We start from the raw sequence: 22,014 nt of genomic DNA, 5'->3' as shown, positions 1-22,014 counted from the left end.
ATGTCACAGCTGATCTTCTCCTCTCTGTACAATGACCTCTATATAGATAACACTGACCCATCATTACATCACTACTGACAATAGATGATGTCACAGCTGATCTTCTCCTCTCTGTACAATGACCTCTATATAGATAACACTGACCCATCATTACATCACTACTGACAATAGATGATGTCACAGCTGATCTCCTCCACTTCCCTGTACAATGACCTCTATATATATAACACTGACCCATCATTACATCACTACTGACAATAGATGATGTCACAGCTTATCTCCTCCTCCTCCCTGTACAATGACCTCTATATAGATAACACTGACCCATCATTACATCACTACTGACCATAGATGATGTCACAGCTTATCTCCTCCTCCTCCCTGTACAATGACCTCTATATTGATAACACTGACCCATCATTACATCACTACTGACAATAGATGATGTCACAGCTTATCTCCTCCCCCTTCCTGTACAATGTCCTCTATATAGATAACACTGACCCATCATTACATCACTACTGACAATAGATGATGTCACAGCTTATCTCCTCCCACTGTACAATGACCTCTATATAGATAACACTGACCCATCATTACATCACTACTGACAATATATGATGTCACAGCTGATCTCCTCCACTTCCCTGTACAATGACCTCTATATAGATAACACTGACCCATCATTACATCATTACTGACAATAGATTATGTCACAGCTTAACCCCCCTTCATGTACAATGACCTCTATATATATAACACTGACCCATCATTACATCACTACTGACAATAGATGATGTCACAGCTTATCTCCTCCCACTGTACAATGACCTCTATATAGATAACACTGACCCATCATTACATCACTACTGACAATAGATGATGTCACAGCTGATCTCCTCCACTTCCCTGTACAATGACCTCTATATAGATAACACTGACCCATCATTACATCATTACTGACAATAGATTATGTCACAGCTTAACCCCCCTTCATGTACAATGACCTCTATATATATAACACTGACCCATCATTACATCACTACTGACAATAGATGATGTCACAGCTTATCTCCTCCCCCTCCCTGTACAATGACCTCTATACAGATAACACTGACCCATCATTACATCACTACTGACAATAGATGATGTCACAGCTTATCCCCTCCCCTCCCTGTACAATGACCTCTATATAGATAACACTGACCCATCATTACATCACTACAGACAATAGATGATGTCACAGCTTATCTCCTCCCCCTCCCTGTACAATGGCCTCTATATAGATAATACTGACCCATCATTACATCACCACTGACAATAGATGTCACAGCTTATCCCCTCCCCCTCCCTGTACAATGACCTCTATATAGATAACACTGACCCATCATTACATCACTGACAATAGATGATGTCACAGCTTATCTCCTCCCCCTTCCTGTACAATGACCTCTATATAGATAACACTGACCCATCATTACATCACTACTGACAATAGATGATGTCACAGCTTATCTCCTCCTCCTCCCTGTACAATGACCTCTATATAGATAACACTGACCCATCATTACATCACTACTGACCATAGATGATGTCACAGCTTATCTCCTCCTCCTCCCTGTACAATGACCTCTATATTGATAACACTGACCCATCATTACATCACTACTGACAATAGATGATGTCACAGCTTATCTCCTCCCCCTTCCTGTACAATGTCCTCTATATAGATAACACTGACCCATCATTACATCACTACTGACAATAGATGATGTCACGGCTTATCCCCTCCCCCTCCCTGTACAATGACCTCCATATAAATAGCACCATTGAAGATACTATTGTGGGAATCTCATACTATGTGAGGTTCTCCTGTTCAAAAAATTTAACAGAGAAAATTATGCAATTTTGTTTTTAAGAATCAGTCCACTTTATTCTGTTAAATATATATTTTCAGGCAGTGAAAGAGAACCGAAGATGAAAAAAACAAAAAACGTTCCTGATCACACCAAAGTTTAACACCAAAGGCATCAAACTCTGCATCCTCCAATAGACTGTGATAGGTTAATACATCAAGAGAAGGATAAATGACCCTAAATACAAGGGATTCACACAGAAAGAAGTTATGGATATTCACATTGCAGATATCTGCCCTAGAGATATATATATATGGACAATTTTAGTCATACTTCAGATTTTGAGTCCTTAAAAAGTTTGAGCTTGGTTTACAATCCTCATCTTGGTGGTAGATGTCCTTTAAGCATCCATCATGCATTACCTAGTTTTATACCATATATAACGTTCCTTGATGATCTCGTACTATTATTTAGAGTGACTTATCATTTTTAATGCACAAGACATACACTGGAGGTTCTAACGTAATCCATGGTCTTAAAAAACTGTACTGATATTAGAAAAAAACAAGAATGGTCCATGAAGACTTTAGCTTATATTGCCAAGTAGATGCAACACGAGTTCTTCATCCTCTCTGAGGGATAGTCCTGTGTCTAGCGGCTCTGGTGGTTCCTCAGTCTTTCTCTTTTTGGCAGCCATTATATTTCCTTCCGAGTTCTTGGATTTGCTGGTGAGGGTTCTCTTTCCTGATGGCATCTCCTCATCATCACTAGAAAAAAGAAATAAATTGATTAAATAAATAAAAAAATTTTTGTCTTAAATGAACTAAAGATGTCTTCAATTGAAGGTCATTTTGATGGCATTTTTTTTTAGAAAGGCATCCAGCTGGAATATATCAGATGTTCTTATCCTGATATTTACTGTGAGCAGCATAAATTGATCCTTTGCTCTTAAGATAATACGCTATATGTACTCATATTAGAATCTGCATCAACGTATCGACATACAGCTCACATTCGTCAGCATGACCAATATTTACATAGATTTTGCATGGAAGAATAAAAGGCTACATTCTGTGTTTAAAAAAAATGTGTATTAATAATGTGTAACTTTCCTTATTATCAAAAAATTGTGTCAATCTTATGTTCTCTTATGTGGGGTGGCTGGGACAGCACAAACTCATCAAAAAGATGGTAAAATAATTTTTTTATCCTGCATGTTCAATATGTAATGCAGGATCAGGGAAGGGACTAGAGGCACAGACAGACAGTGGGCCCTGAAACTAAACCTCCTTCCCAGCTGTCCCTGCCTACATTGCCAGCCTGCTTTAGGTGGTAGGTATACAACGAGTCAACATTTCCCGACTATGATACAATATAAACACTGAGAGCAAGACAATAGGAACAGAAAGGGATAGTTGTGAAATACAGGTCATAACCAAGAGGAAAATGCAGTACAAAATCACTAGGCAAAACAGATAGTCAAGAATATAAGCAAAGGGTAAACACACCAAAATATAGAAGGACAGATTAAAACAGCTAGCCAAGTACAAGACAATAGCAAGCTAAGATACAGAACCACAAGACCTTATATGAGAAATCATAGCTCTGGTCCAGAAGGTGATTGGATCGGTACTCCATCATCATAAAGGTAGGTAATGGGAGCAAACTAGTAGTGAGCAGAGAGTATGCAGGAGACAGATGGGTGTTGTACACATAAAGGCGGACAGAAAAGGAAAAACACCAGTATTCAGACTAGCAAGACCCAGAATCAAACTGAGACTTAGACTCAGCTGTACCTTACAAAAAAAAAATGTAGCAAACAAAGACGTAACCATACCAATTTCTTTTGTATTGTTAACGATTTTAAAATGAATGCATTTGCTACTTCATGTATGCATCATGCAAAGAGTGAGATCAAACATTTACACTGTGTGAGCCTAGGGGGCTCCTGTTGTGAAGATTTAGGTCCAAAAGTCTACACCAGTGGTGGCGAACCTATGGCACTGGTGCCAGAGATGGCACTCAGGGACCTTTCTGTTGGCACGCTGGCAGTCTACCAGGCACAGAGTTTGCCATGGCACCAGCAGTCTCAGGCAGTCCAGGTAGTGCCCTGCTATTTTAAGGTCACCCCTCCTGTGCTGCTTGGTCCTGTCCGAAGAGTGTGAAGGTGTGGATAGGGTTGGATAGGAGCTCAAAGATTCTGGTAGCAATAAGTTTGTTACCGCTTAAATTGCTGTGTCGGCACTTTGGGAATAGCTAGTGTGTTTTGGGTCTTATTTTGCGCACTCGATCTCTAAAAGGTTCACCATCACTGGTCTACACCATCCAGTTAGTCAGGATAGTGATGGAATCACAAGGACATCCTTTAATTTTCTAAAATTTGGAACTTTGTATAGAAATAAGCTATGAAGTCAGTGGGGAAGAGAAGAGTCACACCCTGCACCTCACACACATCCCACCACAATCGGTGTTATCCTTGTTCTAACTGCGTCACATTTTACGTTAAAAATGGTGTCTCCCTATACAAAAAACTTGTGCGCCTAATCTGTGGTTTCGAAATTCTGTAAAAATCCATCACAAACCGGGAGTGGAAAAAAACACTTTTCTTTGTAGAGAACTGGTGAAGTTTGAAAAATTGCCCCAGCGTGTGTGCGACGTTTGTACATCTATGTTTAATGTATTCCATATTTCTATACAGTTAAATGATTCAGAAGAAATGAGAAAACTTGGGAATAATTACACATTTTATTTTGTGTGAACTTGTCGCCTTTGAAAGTTAGTGACACATGAAATATAAATTGTGCGTCTACGAGCGCGCGCCGCCAGGGCCTTTTATATAACATGGTTCACCGGCCACAACATAAACATCATCAATTTAACACCGGCAAAGTCTTCCAATTATGAACGCAGCTACAACAACCACCTACGCCGTCGCTTCATACCGGATCTCTCCAGGAGAACTTATACAAGCAGGGATGACGAGAAGTACCTGGATTTACATGGCGGATGTATCAGTCTCTGGCTAATCAGATCTGTAGCTTATAAATGACTCTCAACACTTTGCAGATGTCAATTAGGCTGAAATGTCCTCTAATGAATGATTATCTATTAAGTGGCTACATGTGGAGTCATAGATAAATAAGTCAGGGAATCGCTAGAGGTTCAATTCCCCGAATGATCATCATGAAGCAATCTGTGCTAATGCGCACGCAGACAATTACTTTGAGTGATCTATTTGGCTCCCTTCACCTTTACAGTAAGAGGGGGAAGAGGAAAGGCTTCAGATCTTCGCGTAATGAGACTGTCACTAGTAACGGATAGAGTTAATAGTTTGGTGGTTTATTGATACACTGGTAATATTAAAATCCTAACTCATGACAAGACCTCTATATAACTGACCAGAAGAGATGAATGGACCACAACTTTAGGTTAGTCCTCCTCCATTTGGCAGCTCCGTCTAACCCAGATATGTTGCTTGATGGTCTGCAGAGGGTCCCATCAAGCAGCTTTATGTCCCTAACAACTAGGTATGGATGTGATTGGCCAGGAGAACACTTGGTGAACCGTCGTAAAGCTTCCCGACCGTCAAGCAACAGAGTAAGGCGGAGCTGCAGAACCTAAAGTTACAGTCCTCTCGTCTCTACTAACTAACTACCCATTATTTTGGTTTTGGTTGACGATATGCAGAAGACTGAACTATCCAGATTTTTAAACACAAAAAAACTGGTAAAAAACATGCAAAAAAAAAAAAAGCGTAAGTCGGATCACATTATCCATGTGGAATTTGTATCGATTTCACAGTCAGAAAAAAAAATTTGGGGTCAAATCCACAGATTAGACAGACTTCCTATGGATGAAAATAACATTTATCTACTATAAAAACAAGAAGTTTCATAAATACTGTAAATGATTAATATGGATTCTACCTCTGGAACCCGCACCTACCTCCGCTGACCATGTTCCCGCTGCCGGGCTGAATGGAGAGTGAGCCACACAAGCGCGGCCAGCCTCCATTAAACTGCATCCAAAAATATCTACTGCACTTCCATAGAACTATATGGAAAGAAGCTTGCTGTGCATGGCACACTCTCCATTCAGTCCAGCTGTGAATGGGGGCGAAGGGGTGAGCTGAACCCGATTCCCGAGCCCAAGGTGCAGGTCCTGGGGGTAGGACTCAAAAATATTGTCAATCTAGATGGGAAAACTCCTTTAACAAGATCAACACATAAAATGCACCATAAGAAAAAGCGAAGAGGATTGAAGCCAAGGAAAGCGAAAATTGGAAGGGGGTGTTATCTATTAAGCCTCAAGCACGATGACAGAACCGATGAATAGTTAAAATAGATTTGTGAAAGTCTATTGTCCTATGTAAGAGAAGAAACGTCATATTGCCAAGAAATAATTATGACTGCCCTGTTTTAATGGAAAATTTTCCAAACTCCCAACGACAATGGAGGGTGGGGGATGGTATTTATCAAGGTGTCAGGATCAATCGTAGTGAATCCTCTGGACCACCGCGGATGATGACATAAGCCGACACCTAGGACTGGAGTCTAAGTGGCACCTGGTGTCACCAGAGCCCGCTGCAAAACGGGTTGGATTTGCTGTGGTGTGGTACCACCAGGTTGTTCCACAGGCGCAACGTTGTCCGCGGTGGCGGCCAAGGTGAAGTACAAAGTCGTAAGGCAAACCCGTGGTCGTGGACATGTAAGAGGTCAAGACAGGCAGCACAGGATCCGAGTCGGGGGACGTAGCAGAAGGTCAGGAAGGGCAGCACAGGAGCGAATACAGGAACGGAATTGAGGTCACAATGGGAAATAAGGATAATTGCACAGGGCATCAGTAAAGCTTTCTCTAAGGCTATGAGGCACAAAGATTCGGCAGGGAAGACAGGAAAAGGCTGAGACTTTATTGGAAGCCAGCCAGCGCCAATTATAGGTGCGATCTCCGGAATTCTGCGCGCGCTCTAGGAGGCGGGGGACGAGCTTGCTGGCCTGTCGGTGCCAGTGCTGGATCCAGGAGAGGTGAGAGCCGCGACGGGGCCGGGGGCACACTGAGGAGCACCCATGACACAAGGTCTGTACACAGTTATTTTCAGGTTACCATTATAGGTGCACATTGGCCCCTGTGGACAGGGACCGATTAGGAAAAATAGGGGGAAATTGGAAAAACTGTTTTAAAATAAAAAAAAAGAAATGTACATAAAGTTAGACAGAAGAATGTGGTCACTTCACACATCATCCTAGATGGAAAGAGAAAGGCCAATTCTTGGAGATAAAATACTTGATTTACTCAAGTTCTAACACGACTTTAGACCGGTGGTCACAATGACTCTCTCACCTTTGTAACTGGGAAGTGAGCAGCTGTGCAGCATCCGGGAAATCTAATCTGCAGATCAGTTCCACCACTCATCATTGTATATCTAATTGTGTTATACTCCAAGAAAGTTCTATTTTTACCCGCTCCTTTCACTTTGACAAGCTGGGGTTTTAATTAAGAAGTGTTAAAATCTTATTTTATTCCATTGCTCCAGATGTCTCCTCATCCCAAGCTGCGTCATTTTACTTTAATGAATTATAACTAATAAAGCGTTAAGGTGTCAAGTAGAGCGAGTAAGGATGCCAACAGAGGGCAGCGAGCAGGAGGTAAAGGCCAGAAAACAATGCCCTCCCGATTCTTCTACTGCGTAACTTTCTGAAACTGTCAAAAATGGTGTTAAGATATCAAACAAGAAGTCCCCAGTGAGGACACGAATGGTTTCGACTTGTGTTGAAATTGAAGGGGTTGTCCAGAGGTTGAAATACATGGCTCCTTTCTTACAAAAAGCTCCTTGTCTGACCATGGGTAGTGTAATAAAGCTCCACTTACCAATATACTGCTGAGCGGGAACACCAACGCTGACCATCCATAGAAAGATACATTTCAATTTCTGTGGTTTACTTAAATTTGTTGTGTAGACAAGCACTGGGTAAGCAGTCTCATCACATTATTAGCACGACCTATAGAGATTTATAGGGGTTCAGCCATAATTGCTAACTTCTTTGGTGTTAGCCAACCCCTTTAACATCCGTCATCTTGGAAGTCAAGATAAGGCAGGCCAATGATACTATTAAGTTCTACTCCCGACTCATCTCTCGGAAGAGTCAAAACGTTGTCCCTTTCTGACGACTATTAGTCCAGGGACACTTTTCCAACCAAAAACTACTGTTCATTGCAGCTGCCATAAAGCAAAGAGTTTGTTCTAACACAACTACTTCGAATGTCTGTGGGACTTAATAGTCCAAATGTGGAACCGCTGAATTGCACTGACACGGGGAGTTCAGTTCATTATTTCTAATTTGGGACAAAAAAATCCCAGAGTTACATAAGGCAGGTAAGTCAGAACGAACGTGCTTGTGTCTGATTATGTGGCCATGCAGGGTACTGTAACTTGGTCTAATTCATACTCTGAGGATCATGGGGGTCCACACGTCAACAAGCAAACTTTGGTGGCTTAATTTGAGGAACAGGCAGCTGTTTTTCTAAAAAATTGTTTGGAATTGTTTGGGTCAACAAAGTTAGACAAATTCCCAGGATTGTAGAGAAGAGGTCTCACATAATACAAAGAAGAGAACCGTATATTTACCGCAAAACTGTGACCTCAATGCCCCTTATTGTCCGACAACAGCATTTTTCTCTACACTGTACATAAACTTTTGCCGTTGTACTCTCTCTTTATTATCATCGCCTCCGGTTTTATTTCTAAACCAATTTTTTGATTCCTTAATTTCTTTTGTCCTATTATAACTCTGCGGCTCCCAGGCAATAAAAAGAAAGTTGAGCATGAAATCTTTCATCCCGAATGTGCTGTAGCGTGTGAAAAACACCATGTATTTTTTAAAGCGGCTCTATGCTGGACAGCCATTTCTCTTAAGAGGGCACATTTGCTCATCTTGAAATGTCCCCCTGGCAAAGATGGAGTAAGGGTCTGATCATTGGGGAAGAAACTATTGGGACCGCTACCAATCGCAAGAATGGGGCCCCTTGCACACATGATCAGGCCCTTAAAAGGAGGGGACGATCAAGTTACATCCTTGACTTCGAAGTACACGAGACACCAAATGCTTCTGATTGATGACATGCATATGGCAAACATCGAATAGGGGACAAACTGGTGTTTATGGCCAAAAGCAGCAACACCGTCCAAATTACGTGTAAACTACATAAGACGAATTCGAAGTGATTATAAATATAACAATGTTCTTCAGAACTTCTTTTATTAAATCTCTATATGCCATAAAATTATGCTAATTACCCTGGGTCACCAAAGCGTTTTAGGGAGCCTATTTTAATTTATGCACCCCACCCCATAGCGCTAGCGGTCCCGCCTGGTCCTGCCGGTCATCTGCTTCTAGCACAGCAGGGGGAGTGGGGAGTGCATGACTGAAAATCAGAGGCTCCCTTAGGCACTCGGGTGATGTAGTCTCGGGATACGAGCGTCCCAGGGTAATTAGCATAATTTTTATAACTATATTTCTGCAATTGCAGTATAGAGTTATAATAAAAAAAAGTTCCTCAGAAACTTCTCATTAGGACACATCAACCATCAATTTAATTTAAAGTTGTGGTTGGGGGGGTCTAAGAGATGTACAAAATAAAAATATGGCGGTTCAATTCCAAAAACAGCACCCCCTGTCTGTGGGCTTTACTAAACTGTAGTGAATGATAGTACAATACACAACCTAAGGAGACATGGCAACAGTGTTCTAAATGCTCTCAAACTCTTGGTTTTACCAAGTTGATATTTGTCCCCTATGCACAGGATAAGGGGTAGCAAGTGAATCCAACTGTTTGGACCTCCACCAATCCAATAACAACTGAATAGCATCTTGAGCACAGTGCTCAGCAATTTCCTACAATCCCATAGTATTGAATGGAGCAGCAGGACACATGCTCAATAAATGAGAACAGACTTCTGTTATCCATATAGTTGAGGGTCCCGTGCTCATGATAGCTGGGGGTCCAAGGAGTTAGACGCTAACCAATCAGCTTGCTGTGCATAAAGGATAACTTGCAAACTTGCTACAATTCCTTTAAGAGAAACCTACCATGAGGAATCTAGGTAGATCTGGCAATAGATTACTCCTGCCCTAATCTGTAATTTAATAATCCCGGAACCTAACTTGTTAAAAAAAAAATGATTTGAAGTAATATGTAAATTAACTGCAGAGGCTACAGGGGCGTGGAGTAGCCTTAGCTCCCAGTGCCCGGCCAGGCTAGTACACGCCCCTGGAGCCTCTGCAGTTAATTTACATATTGCTAAAATAAAGTTTTTAACAAGTTAGATTCCAGGATTATTAAATTACAGATTAGGGCAGACGAAGGCAGGAGGAATCTACCATCAGATCTACTTCAGATAATAGATTCCTCGTGGTAGGTTTCCTTTAAGACAGTTTGGTCAAATTCATAATAATTCAGGATGTGGCCGTCTCCTCTGTTGCTGTTGATCTCAGTGACTCGTCCGTTCCATTAATATCTGGGACTCCATTGGGCCCCCTCGTTCTCACCGATCAGCAAGTTAGGCCCTAACCCCTTTAAAATGAACTAGTATATTTAGTAGATTTAGTATATTTTGGAAGTTAGATGTGATATTTTACTCTTCGCAGATACTCCGGTCATTATAAGGTGCGCTGGGTGCCGCCTTCCCTATAAACCGGGATGAATAATTAGTCGGCTTGTATTAAAACATCTGCCCAACAGATTTTTGAGTCTAAAAAAGAGAGAGAGTCAACTCCAAAATATTGGCATTTGGATAATCAAACACACTGTGCCACAATCTTATTTTCAGATAATAAATTTTAATTTACAAGGCCGAGGCAACAATCCTAATGAAGATTAATTACTGCGGTGTCTTTCATAACGCTCAGTGCAGCTTCTTCCTAAGTTACTGTCAAAACACTAATGAAAATATATTGTGTTGTGAAAGGCTTCGCTCTGGCCATTGTTTGACCGCACAAAATGACCAAAAAAAAAAATTTTGAACGAACGGTGCTAAAAATTTGGCCCGAAATAAAAAATGATAGTATTAGAAGTAAAAAAAATAAATAAAAATTAACACATGTTCACAAAATAAATTACAACAAGTTAATAGAACAGGAACCAGTGCCTACTTTTGTACCATATAAAAAATTCTGTTTTTAAAAGGGGTTCGCTATATGTGCTCAAACAGATCTCTGGGGTCTGTCGAACACTTTCTATATACAAGTGTCCACCCTTAAAATTAGCTTGAATTAAGACACCATTTCAATACAATATATAATTATTTAAATAAACACACCCCCTAGGACACACCCCTAGGACTCTAAACGCCAATGAGGTTGCACATTGATATTGATTGGTTTTGATGATTTGGGCATTAAAACCCCTCATATAAAAGTTGATAAAGGGCACCTTTATATTTCAGGGTGGTCAAAAAATTGAGGCTACTATCAAATCATGATAGAGAAAGTGTAGCTATTCTTAAAGGGGTTGTCCAAGCAAAAATCCCCACAAAATATTAACCTTTTCCGGGACTCTCGTTTTCTCCGACGCTGTTGGTCAGTGCCGGACATGTTCTGCTCCGACAACATCCGACCGCCTGGCACACCCTTCTGTCCCCTGTCCCAGCGCCTGATACAGCGTTTGTTTCATGTGTAAGCATTATTTTCAATGTGTATCAGGCGTGTAACACACTCAGATAACAGAATTGGAACACCGCTAGTGAAGGATGGAAACTTACCAATTTCACGTCTGACCAAGCCACGACAAACCAGAACAACTTGAGCTTGTTTAAGGCCAAATAATCCCACCCCATAATGATTACTGGTTCTCCATGTTCAAGTCATTGGTGGAGTTCCCACTTCTCGAAGCCACTGATATAAGTTTCTCAGATTTTTCACTGATTTAAATAGAGTCTGAAGTCTTCTACAATATAATTAGAGGTTCAGAAACCTTCAAAATTTGAAGCAAATTAGGTCTTCATTCTGCGTCACCCAGTCTTAAGGTTTTCCCTTAAATAATATGTCCACGACCCTAAATATGTATGCCCCATAGAGAAATTACATTTTGAAGCCAAACACGGATGGATTATTAGCCTTGGGAAAGTGTCATCAAATGTTAATCCAAAAGTTGTCATTTAAAGGGAAGTTCAGGTAAAGAAAAACATGCTGCTATCTTCCATATTGGTCTTAAGAAGGAATAGCTATTTTTTCTAATCCTACAAAGTCCCTTATCATGACCCCAGGACTAAATAATCAATAGAAAGCTACTAATGGGATAGGAAACTGGAAAAAAATTGATTTTTTTTTTCCTAATACTTTTAATTAAATTTAGACCTCCAGGGAAAACTTTCCCTCTCTCTGCCCCCTTTCTTTTATGCACTCTTATATAGTATAAACTCTTTCCAGATTAAAAAAAAATACCTTAACTTTAAGATGTCCTCTACTGTCTTTTATATCTCTTCTATAGTATGCTACCAATCTCATGATGCCTCAGCAGTCAATCCCATAACCATTAAGAGACTCTAATCTATGTTAGTTGGGAGTATGCTGTGACTTTTATATGTATTATTTACAGCATAGGTATATAGTCAGGGAGGCTGTGAGACATAAACCGGTCTAAATGTTATTAACTGTGATAGATATTTCTTCTACCTGTGGAGAGCCTGTGTGATACAGCCCATCATAAATGAAGATGCACAGTACTGATAAGCAGCTATCCCAATATATGGGACCGAGAAAAGAGGCGGGAGACTGACACACACAATACCTTTATGCCGACTAAGTGAACCTTTAGTTTTGGGTGGAGTGTTCCTTCAAACTGTTCCAAAACTAGATCTAATGGCAAACCAACACTATATTTATCTAAAAATATATACCGTATATACTCGAGTATAAGCCGACCCAAGTATAAGCCGAGGCCGCTCATTTTACCACAAAAACCTGGGAACCTATTGAGTCAAGTATAAGGCGAGGGTGGAAAATGCATTGGTCACAGCCTCCCCAGTATATAGCCTGCCGGACCCTGTCCTATAGTATATAGTAAGCACCTGCCCCTCAGTATATAGCCAGCCCCCTGCCCCAGTATATTAGCCAGCCCCCTGCCCCAGTATATAGCCAGCCCCCTGCCCCAGTATATAGCCAGCCCCCTGCCCCAGTATATAGCCAGCCCCCTGCCCCAGTATATAGCCAGCCCCCTGCCCCAGTATATACCCAGCCCCCTGCCCCAGTATATAGCCAGCCCCCTGCCCCAGTATATAGCCAGCCCCCTGCCCCAGTATATAGCCAGCCCCCTGCCCCAGTATATAGCCAGCCCCCTGCCCCAGTATATAGCCAGCCCCCTGCCCCAGTATATAGCCAGCCCCCTGCCCCAGTATATAGCCAGCCCCCTGCCCCAGTATATAGCCAGCCCCTTGCCCCAGTATATAGCCAGCCCCTTGCCCCAGTATATAGCCAGCCCCTTGCCCCAGTATATAGCCAGCCCCTTGCCCCAGTATATAGCCAGCCCCTTGCCCCAGTATATAGCCAGCCCCTTGCCCCAGTATATAGCCAGCCGCGGGCGTATAAGCCGAGTTATATACTCGAGTATATACTTATTTAGTCTCAATAATCACAAATCTCTAACAACTCTCCAGTACACCAATTTCCATTCCGGGACTGGTCCATTTCAGATCCAAAATTTGCATAAATATGTTAATAATGCCTATCCAGATACAAGGTCTTCTTCCCATGGTCATCCCATTAATAAACGAAGGTTTCACGTCAATGCTGCAGCCATTGTTATTAATCACAATCTTAACCTCCCATATGCCTCTCAATTAATACTAAAAAATAATAAAGCGTTGCGTTGGACGTCTTATAATTAACCGGAGCGGTCAATGGAGTGAAGATAAAATACCCGGGAATACCTCCAGTTCTGCCTCTCTCTGGACTAGTTATTAAAGGTCATATTGACACCGGACAACGATTCATAGTCTAATGAGCCAACAATTTAGGCCCCCGATTTAAAGGGAACAATGGAAAAGATATTTAAAGATTCTCGTTACTCGGAAAGTTATTGTTCATACATTGACATCTGGAAATTTTCCAGAATTTCCCCTAGGTCGTAAATCTTATCCGTTCCATAGCTTCATATAAGTGGACGTCTGATAAATGGCTTGCCGATTCTAAATGATATGCTAATGACCCGAAAGGAACAATATTTTTTTTGCCACAAGTAGGAGAATCGATTTGGAATATTTAGCAAATTACAATATTTTTCGTAAAAAAAAAAAAAAATCTATGCCCCTGTTAATGAGATAAGACATTGTAACAGGTTTCTAAAAATCATCACTTACGTAAGTGACAATAGCACGAATGACGCGAGTGAGAAACTCACCGGAGAAAAGGCTTCTGTCTTCCTAACTATTGTCCAACCCCACGTTGTCTTGAATCCCTCTACTAGAGGAGGATTTACTCAACTCCATGTCAGCTGACATAGTCTACAGAGAATGGAGGGGGCAAAGGAACGGAACGAAAGGTTCTTTTTATCACAACCCAATCAGCCCTAGTCATCAATTCTCTATCATGTCCTACAATGATCCTGTTGATAATAATCTTTATTTATATAGCGCCATCGTATTCTGTAGCTTTACAAATCACAGGGGACATGTACAAATATAATATTACATTACACAGAACAAACAGTCATATGGAACAATAGGAGTGACATACAGACTGAGGATGGGGGGGTGACACAAGAGCTTACAGTCTATGAGGATGGGGGGGTGACACAAGAGCTTACAGTCTATGAGGATGAGGGGGTGACACAAGAGCTTACAGTCTATGAGGATGAGGGGGTGACACAAGAGCTTACAGTCTATGAGGATGGGGGGGTGACACAAGAGCTTACAGTCTATGAGGATTGGGGAGTGACACAAGAGCTTACAGTCTATGAGGATGGGGGGGTGACACAAGAGCTTACAGTCTATGAGGATGGGGGGGTGACACAAGAGCTTACAGTCTATGAGGATGGGGGGGTGACACAAGAGCTTACAGTCTATGAGGATGAGGGGGTGACACAAGAGCTTACAGTCTATGAGGATGAGGGGGTGACACAAGAGCTTATAGTCTATGAGGATGAGGGGTGACACAAGAGCTTACAGTCTATGGGGATGAGGGGGTGACACAAGAGCTTACAGTCTATGGGGATGAGGGGGTGACACAAGAGCTTACAATCTATGAGGATGAAGCAGGTGACACAAGTGATTATAGTCAAAGAGGATGAAGGGGTGACACAAAAGATTACAGTCTTGTGTCACCTCCTCATCCCCATAGACTGTAAGCTCTTGTACATAACCCAGGGACTGTCTGTAATGACTTTCCATAAGGGGTCTCAAAAATGTAACCAATTCAGTTCATTCCTGTAAGTAAAACTTTACGGAGGTCTCTGCTTCACGACAGCAGTATGTGAATGAGCCTCACGCAGTGGTGCATGAATATAAATAACTAGGAATAATAGGAAAACAAACATCTACACATTCAGCAAATCTGCTATGAAGGATTTATGGGTAATAAGATAATCATGTTACGATGATGGGCAAGGTTTGTGAATAGTAGAATATAATACTCTGCTACACACAATTATAGTTTATTGTTATAATTTATGCTTCATTATGTGCTTTATTATTGAATATGCCCATTGACAATTAAGTGAGCGGATGTAAGTCAGTCCAGATTGTACGTAGAGTTCGGTAAGAATAAGTGCATGGAAATAAATACAAACGGAGGGGAATAAGAGGGGAAAAAAGGAACAAGTAAAAACACATTCAACTGAGATGGACCACGATGGACCATTTATGGCTATAATTTAAAGGGGTACTAAGCTTACAGGCAGAGAGAAGTCAAAAGATCTCTCTAGTGGGTCTACATAAAGACACACGAGAGGACTAAGACCATTTATGGCCAGTGTATGACTTGTAGCCCAAATATTTGCTCTAATTCACAGTTGTCTCCAAGCTGGAGGGTGGAGACAAGCTACTGAGATGTCTACCAAAAACTGCACAGAGGAAAGGAGAGGAGAATCTGCTCCATAAATCTCTAGATGAGCTTCTGAAGGAACATATAAGACATGATAGAAGAGTACTGACCAGTACTTATGTGGATAACGCACTTGTGGCGAGACAAACTTACAAAGTAGGTCAAGCAGTCTCTGTCTCGTGTCTCACTTATCTTCTACTAACTCTTCCTTTTGTGGCGCAAATTTTTTTTATATGGCTTTCAAGTAGGGTTCAGGTGAACCAAAAAGCTTGGTCCGGGTACTGAACCCAAACGTTTACCCCCACTGGTAAGAACCATGATTGGGGTGGGAAGTGTTGAGCCAAACGCAAAACCCCAACTTCTGTAAGAGGAAGGGTAATGGAGGACACATGTCTGCTCAGCAATACTTTTAAGTTATGATAAATTTCTCTATCAATTGGATTTAGATCATAACGCTAAATTATTTGTAAAGAAGTCTTTTACTTTTTAGAACTCACCTTCTTGGGGAACTTCCCAGGTAACAAAGGATGTTGATTGGTAAAGTTATCTACCACACTGATCAATCCTTCACCAATGACTCGGAGCTGAAAGATTGACATTGAATACAAAGTTCTGACTCTACATAGTCTTCAAACCTACAGACACTGCCGGGCGCAAAACCCTACAGACACTGCCGGGCGCAAAACCCTACAGACACTGCCGGGCGCAAAACCCTACAGACACTGCCGGGCGCAAAACCCTACAGACACTGCCGGGCGCAAAACCCTACAGACACTGCCGGGCGCAAAACCCTACAGACACTGCCGGGCGCAAAACCCTACAGACACTGCCGGGCGCAAAACCCTACAGACACTGCGTCATCCGCTGTTTTTGGGTTTCCTTAAACCACTTATTGAAGGGTTCAAATATGAGCATGAGCTGAGTTTTATACAGCTTATACCAGCTTATATCAGTGAAAAACACTAACATGGGTCCACAGAGAATAATCAAATCACTGCACTGTCGGAGAATATTCACATTAGGGCTAAATACCCCAAAAGTAAAAGTGCTTTAAAGCCATTACCCTTCAACAAGGAATATCCATTTCTCATGGACACGGGAGTAGCTGCAGCTCGTCCTCAGATTGTGCGGCTCTTAAAGCTTCAGGCCAAGAACAATAAATTTGATTTTAAGAGGGGGAAAAAGAGCTGGAGATAAACTGCTCCCCAGCCCCTCCGCTTGTCACTAATATGCTTTCCACAAGAGCTTATAAATGACCTTTAGTTTTATAGGACTTGGAAGATACTCTGCAAAAAAGCATTAATAACGGCTCCTGGGCTGCTGGAAACTCGCTGGCGATAATCACAAGTGAAGGGGAGAGATATACGGCAAGAAAATAGGATTGTACCTGAAATAAAGATCATCTCCAACTCCAGTTAACTCCTACAGCTTGCCCCCCAGTCCTATATGTTGTCCCAAATCATTACCAAGGAGGAATTTCATCAATATACTACACAGTAAGGGCAACGCAAAGTAATTGATCGGGGAGAACAGTTTTCTTAAAAGGTTTGCAGGTTGTACCAAAATACGGAATTAAGGAAAAGAATGACCTCATATGTAATTACAATCTCGTTTGTTCCATATAAAAGACAAATATAAAGTCTGGAGGACATTTAACCTGTTAAGTTTACGGAAACCTTGTAACTTATATGCAAGGACTCACTACATAGGTCTTCAAAGACCACAAAGTGGATGAAATCTCCCAAGTTTGTGAAATCAATATTAGATCAATGGGGTTTCAATATAGTCAGCTCTTTGAAGTGGTCTCTTTATGGTCTATGATGTTCTCGGTTGTATCCACTGAGTGCCAGATGTCGAGGCTTTACAGTTCGGATATTATCTAAAATTATCAACTAAGCTCCTCCACTTCTTTCTCCACTTACTTTGGCTCTTATTATCATCTCTCCTAACATACTTTACTCTCTGAAATCTCTGCTAATTACCATCTTGCTAGCAGGAGTGACAAAAGTACACAAAAGGTGTCAGAATCTCAAAAAAAGATTATGGAGTGGGGAGCAGAAGTCTCTCCCCAGTAGCTCAGAGAGAACTGCAGAGTATAGAAGGGGAAGATTTTAGCAAATGAAGATTACACGTCACATACTGTAACTCCAAAAACAGTGTTACTTTTTATGTCCATACAATGGATTAGTGATTTCTGCAATATCAGGTTAATAGGCCAAAAACACAACAGAGAAGCAGTGGTCCTCCTATCCAAAAGCCTGCATGGTCTCTTCCATGGCCACATGGCCTTTTTTCAGATTAGTTCCATGGAAATACTGTATATCCTTGAGTATAAGCCACCCCAAATATAAGCCAAAGTACCTAATTTTACCATTAAAAAACTGGGAAAACCTATTCACTTGAGTATAAGCCTAGGATTGGAAATGGATTGGTGCCAGCCCATGCCCCCAGTATATAGGCAGGCCATTCCCTCAACCAACAAGCCCCTAGTATATAGCCAGCTAGCCCCAAGCTCCCCAGGAAATAGCCTACCATCCCCAAGCTCCGACTTTGATGGGCGAAGAGAAGACCTAGGGACCTATGGGGGGGGGAGGGCTGCTGGAAATCAAAGCAGAGTTTGATATTTTTTTTTCCAGCTAATTTTTTGTGCTACTCAAGTATATAGGTCTTCTAACACAAGTGATCGGTAGCACCACCACTGATTACATTTAGCTTTTCATATCAGTATTTGTATTACAGGACTCTAAAAAAAATAAAAAAAAATAATAATAATAATAATTTACTGGGGGCGCGTCTTTACACTGCTGTGCCCACCCCCTCCCATGCCCAAGTGGCTGATGAATACTACAGTAGTCACTTAAAGCAAAGGGGAAGGGCTGCGGTGCAGTTTAATGCGGAGAGCTAAGATCACAGCAGGGTGAGGACATGCCCTCAATGAACTTGAAGGACTGGAATCTTTATCAGAAGTTGGCAGCAGGTATGATTAAACACAACACTGATTGCAGTTCTGCATCTTTCCTAATTTTAAGTGTGAAAGTTAAGGTCTATTTCTTACTAAACCCCTCCTCCCTTGCCCACGTTGGCGGTCGTGTCCGCCGTCACATGGCGCAGCGGAGTACAGATGATGGATCGGCTGTATTTTCCTATTACATTAACATTTGTTATCATTTCCAGATTGCACATTTCGGGTTCCTTCAAGTCATGAGATGGCACTCGCTAATAGGAAAATATATTTCATGACTTATTAGGCAGAGATGAAATTTCTGGTTCATTTCATCAGGGCTCACTGTCTAGTACCATAGTTTTATTAAGATCTACCTCACTGGTTAAAAAAAAAAAAAAAAGTTGTAGCAGTCACATGCAGAGGAAAGACATACAAGAAGTGATTACATCAGGGGACAAATAGCTTATTTACCAAACGCCAATATAAGTAACAATCGCATGCGCCCATTCCGACACTCCTAGTACTAGACACAGGCCCAGAGATTCCCGGTGAAGTACAAAGCAGAGACTGGCAGGGGAAACAATACGTTTCTGTACATTTTCTAACATATATATTTAAGGTTCTTACAACTAAGGGACATGGGAACAGAAAAAGAAGTTGACCCCCCCCCCCCCTTCACTTAGGAAAAGGAACACGCACCCAAAATTATGCTCTGGAATGTAAACTAGGCAAACTCTTAGGGATTATGCAGTCCCTGTATATGGTCCCATGTGTGGAGTGTAACAGTGCTGGCGCCTTCCTTTTAGACACTTGATAACTCCACCCCATAGCTGTACTCGGCAAGATCAGTCAGCTCCAGAGACATGTATGGGGTAGCCCTTGCAGCCAACTGGCTGCTCTGGTAATCTTGGGCTGGGATGGTGGTACATTGGACCCCCATTGGGATGGGAGTACGTTGAGACCCCCACCAATCAGCAAGTTAGGTACATCCTCAAGAGATTCTCAACTTTCTCCAGCTACTGCCATGTACATATAAGACACTGGAAGTATATACTGTAGATGTGTATTAAGTGAAAGTTGTATTGCCTTTAGGAGATGTTATAGGGAATTCATTTGACATTTTTTGCTGTTTTTGGTTTCTACTTTGCATATAAATTTACTGCAATTTTCCCTAAGAATAAACAGAATTTATCACACATCAGATATGTCTGCTGCTGGAGGCAAGATAATACAACTTTCAATAAGAGATAGAACATGGGTATATCACAATTACTGCGCAAGAAACAGGCTACATGGCTGCTAAACTATGGTAGAAGACGCTGCTGGAAAGTACCAGCTGAGAAACTCTGCGTCGATCCAAACTGGGTGCCCAAATTTAAAGCATGTTGAGATGGGACTAGCAAATAAGAGACTAATAGGGAGAGAGTCAGCAACAGAATAGTGTGTTAAATGCTTATCACTTATTTTAACATTGATTTAACAAAAAAAAAAAAAAATTGAAAACATTTATTCTCCTAGTCCATCCGTTTGATAGAACAGCCTTTAGATGCCCTGCATGAACTAAAGTCAACAAGCACAGCAGGTCCATAACTCTACCATATGTCCATACATATCCCATCCCTATAAGCTCAGGATCCAAGGTAGGACACAGCTTGAATTGGCTCCATACAAAATATCTTCCAAGAAGACTGGTACCAATTACTTAATATTCTCTGTCCTTTGCCCCTAATCTTATAGATCTGTGTCTCGGAGACCTGCAATAGAGTCTCGGGAGACTCTTAAATTATAATGTCCTGAAACAACAAGTTCTGACAGCCCTAGCCAGATGGTTGCGGCAGCTGTCCAATGGGCTCCTGGCAGTGTTAGTTTAAGAAAGTGAAAAGAAGAATTTAACATTAAATATTCACTCGAAGTGGACAGCTGTGATAAAGCCGAGAGACTATTACTTGGAAAAGTTCTTACAAAGTTCTCCGAACAAACCCATTGACTCCTGGAGATAAAGTAATCAAAGTAAAAGCGTACCTGTCACTCTCTTCTCCAGAGTCCTCCTCCTGGTCTTTATCTTCATCATCATTACCCTCCTCACCATCATCTTCTCTGTACTTATCAGGGTCAGGAAGGTAGCTGAGGTCGATTTCATCCCCATCAACTTGGTCAAGGTAAGCACCAGATTCCTCCATATCCTACAAGAAATTCCAAATGTTAAAAGCTTATAATCCATCAAAGTCTCCAACATTTTGTGTGCAGTTCCTTCCGAGAAACACTGTAAATAATATTGAAGATCATTATAAAGTAAAGTTTAGAATAGAAAAATAAACCGGAACATTTTCTTTGAGGTCATCATTTTCAGATTAATGAGATTTCAAAACCCACAACATCCGGAACCCCCAATGATCAGTTGCTTACTGGATCACTTATGCCAACCTCTACTTAAGATCCAGTGGTGGTGTTCACGGAAAAGTCATCTTGGACCCAACTATTCCAATATTGAGGACCTACAAAAATAACCATGGTTGCAGAAGTCATTGAACCCTCTAGCCAGGTTCCTGTGACCCCCAATCAGTGATCTCAGCGGGTCCTGGTGACATCACCAGTTCTAGGCCTTGAGTTTCTAACAAAGAAACTCCAAGTTTGTTGGCATGGTCAACATTTTTATAAGAAAATCATGGAAATGTAGCAATACAGGCAGCATTATGTAAAGCCTTAACTTGCGAATGGACTTGTCATTGTGGTTGGTTCACAGTGTAACCACTTATAGGTAATATTTTATATACAGGCAGTCTCCGGTTTACATCCAACATAGGTTCCATAGGTTTGTTCTTAAGTTGAATTTGTATGTAAGTTGAAACTGTATATTTTATACTTGTAGTTACAGGCAAAAACATTTTTTGCCCCAGTGACAATTGGAGTTTCAAAATTTTTTGCTGTAATGGAACCAATGATTATCAATAAAGCTTCATTACAGACACCTCACAGCTGATTATTACAGTCTGGGACTATAGTAACAGGTATAGTCAGGTAGCGGGCTGCCCGTATTTAATACATTTTTTTTTTACTCAGGAAGCAATGTATAAAAGACTTGTCAAGAATCCACATCCATGCAAAATTATCAAGGGAAAAAAAAAAAACACATGAAAGACTGTGGACTCGAGCAGAGACGCCCAGCAAAACATATTGCTGG

The 22,014-nt window shown here is 41.3% G+C and overlaps 1 protein-coding gene across 1 annotated transcript in view; it reads right to left on the bottom strand.

Annotated features, from left to right (window-relative positions):
* Nucleotides 1–1,928: 1,928 nt before the first annotated feature.
* The window catches only part of DDX10 (DEAD-box helicase 10), a 123,339-nt gene continuing 103,253 nt past the window's right edge, over nt 1,929–22,014 (bottom strand). Inside the window, exons 17-18 of the mRNA XM_072134247.1 lie at nt 20,856–21,016; nt 1,929–2,623 (exon numbers count right to left, since the gene is read on the bottom strand). Coding sequence (XP_071990348.1) covers nt 2,443–2,623; nt 20,856–21,016 — 342 coding nt within the window. The 3' untranslated portion in view covers nt 1,929–2,442. The remainder of the gene's footprint in view (nt 2,624–20,855; nt 21,017–22,014) is intronic.

This window comes from Engystomops pustulosus, chromosome 2 (genome assembly GCF_040894005.1).
Source record: "Engystomops pustulosus chromosome 2, aEngPut4.maternal, whole genome shotgun sequence".
Taxonomy (NCBI): domain Eukaryota; kingdom Metazoa; phylum Chordata; class Amphibia; order Anura; family Leptodactylidae; genus Engystomops; species Engystomops pustulosus.
The sequence above is the reverse complement of the archived record's forward strand: the minus strand, read 5'-3'. Positions and strand labels throughout refer to the sequence as shown.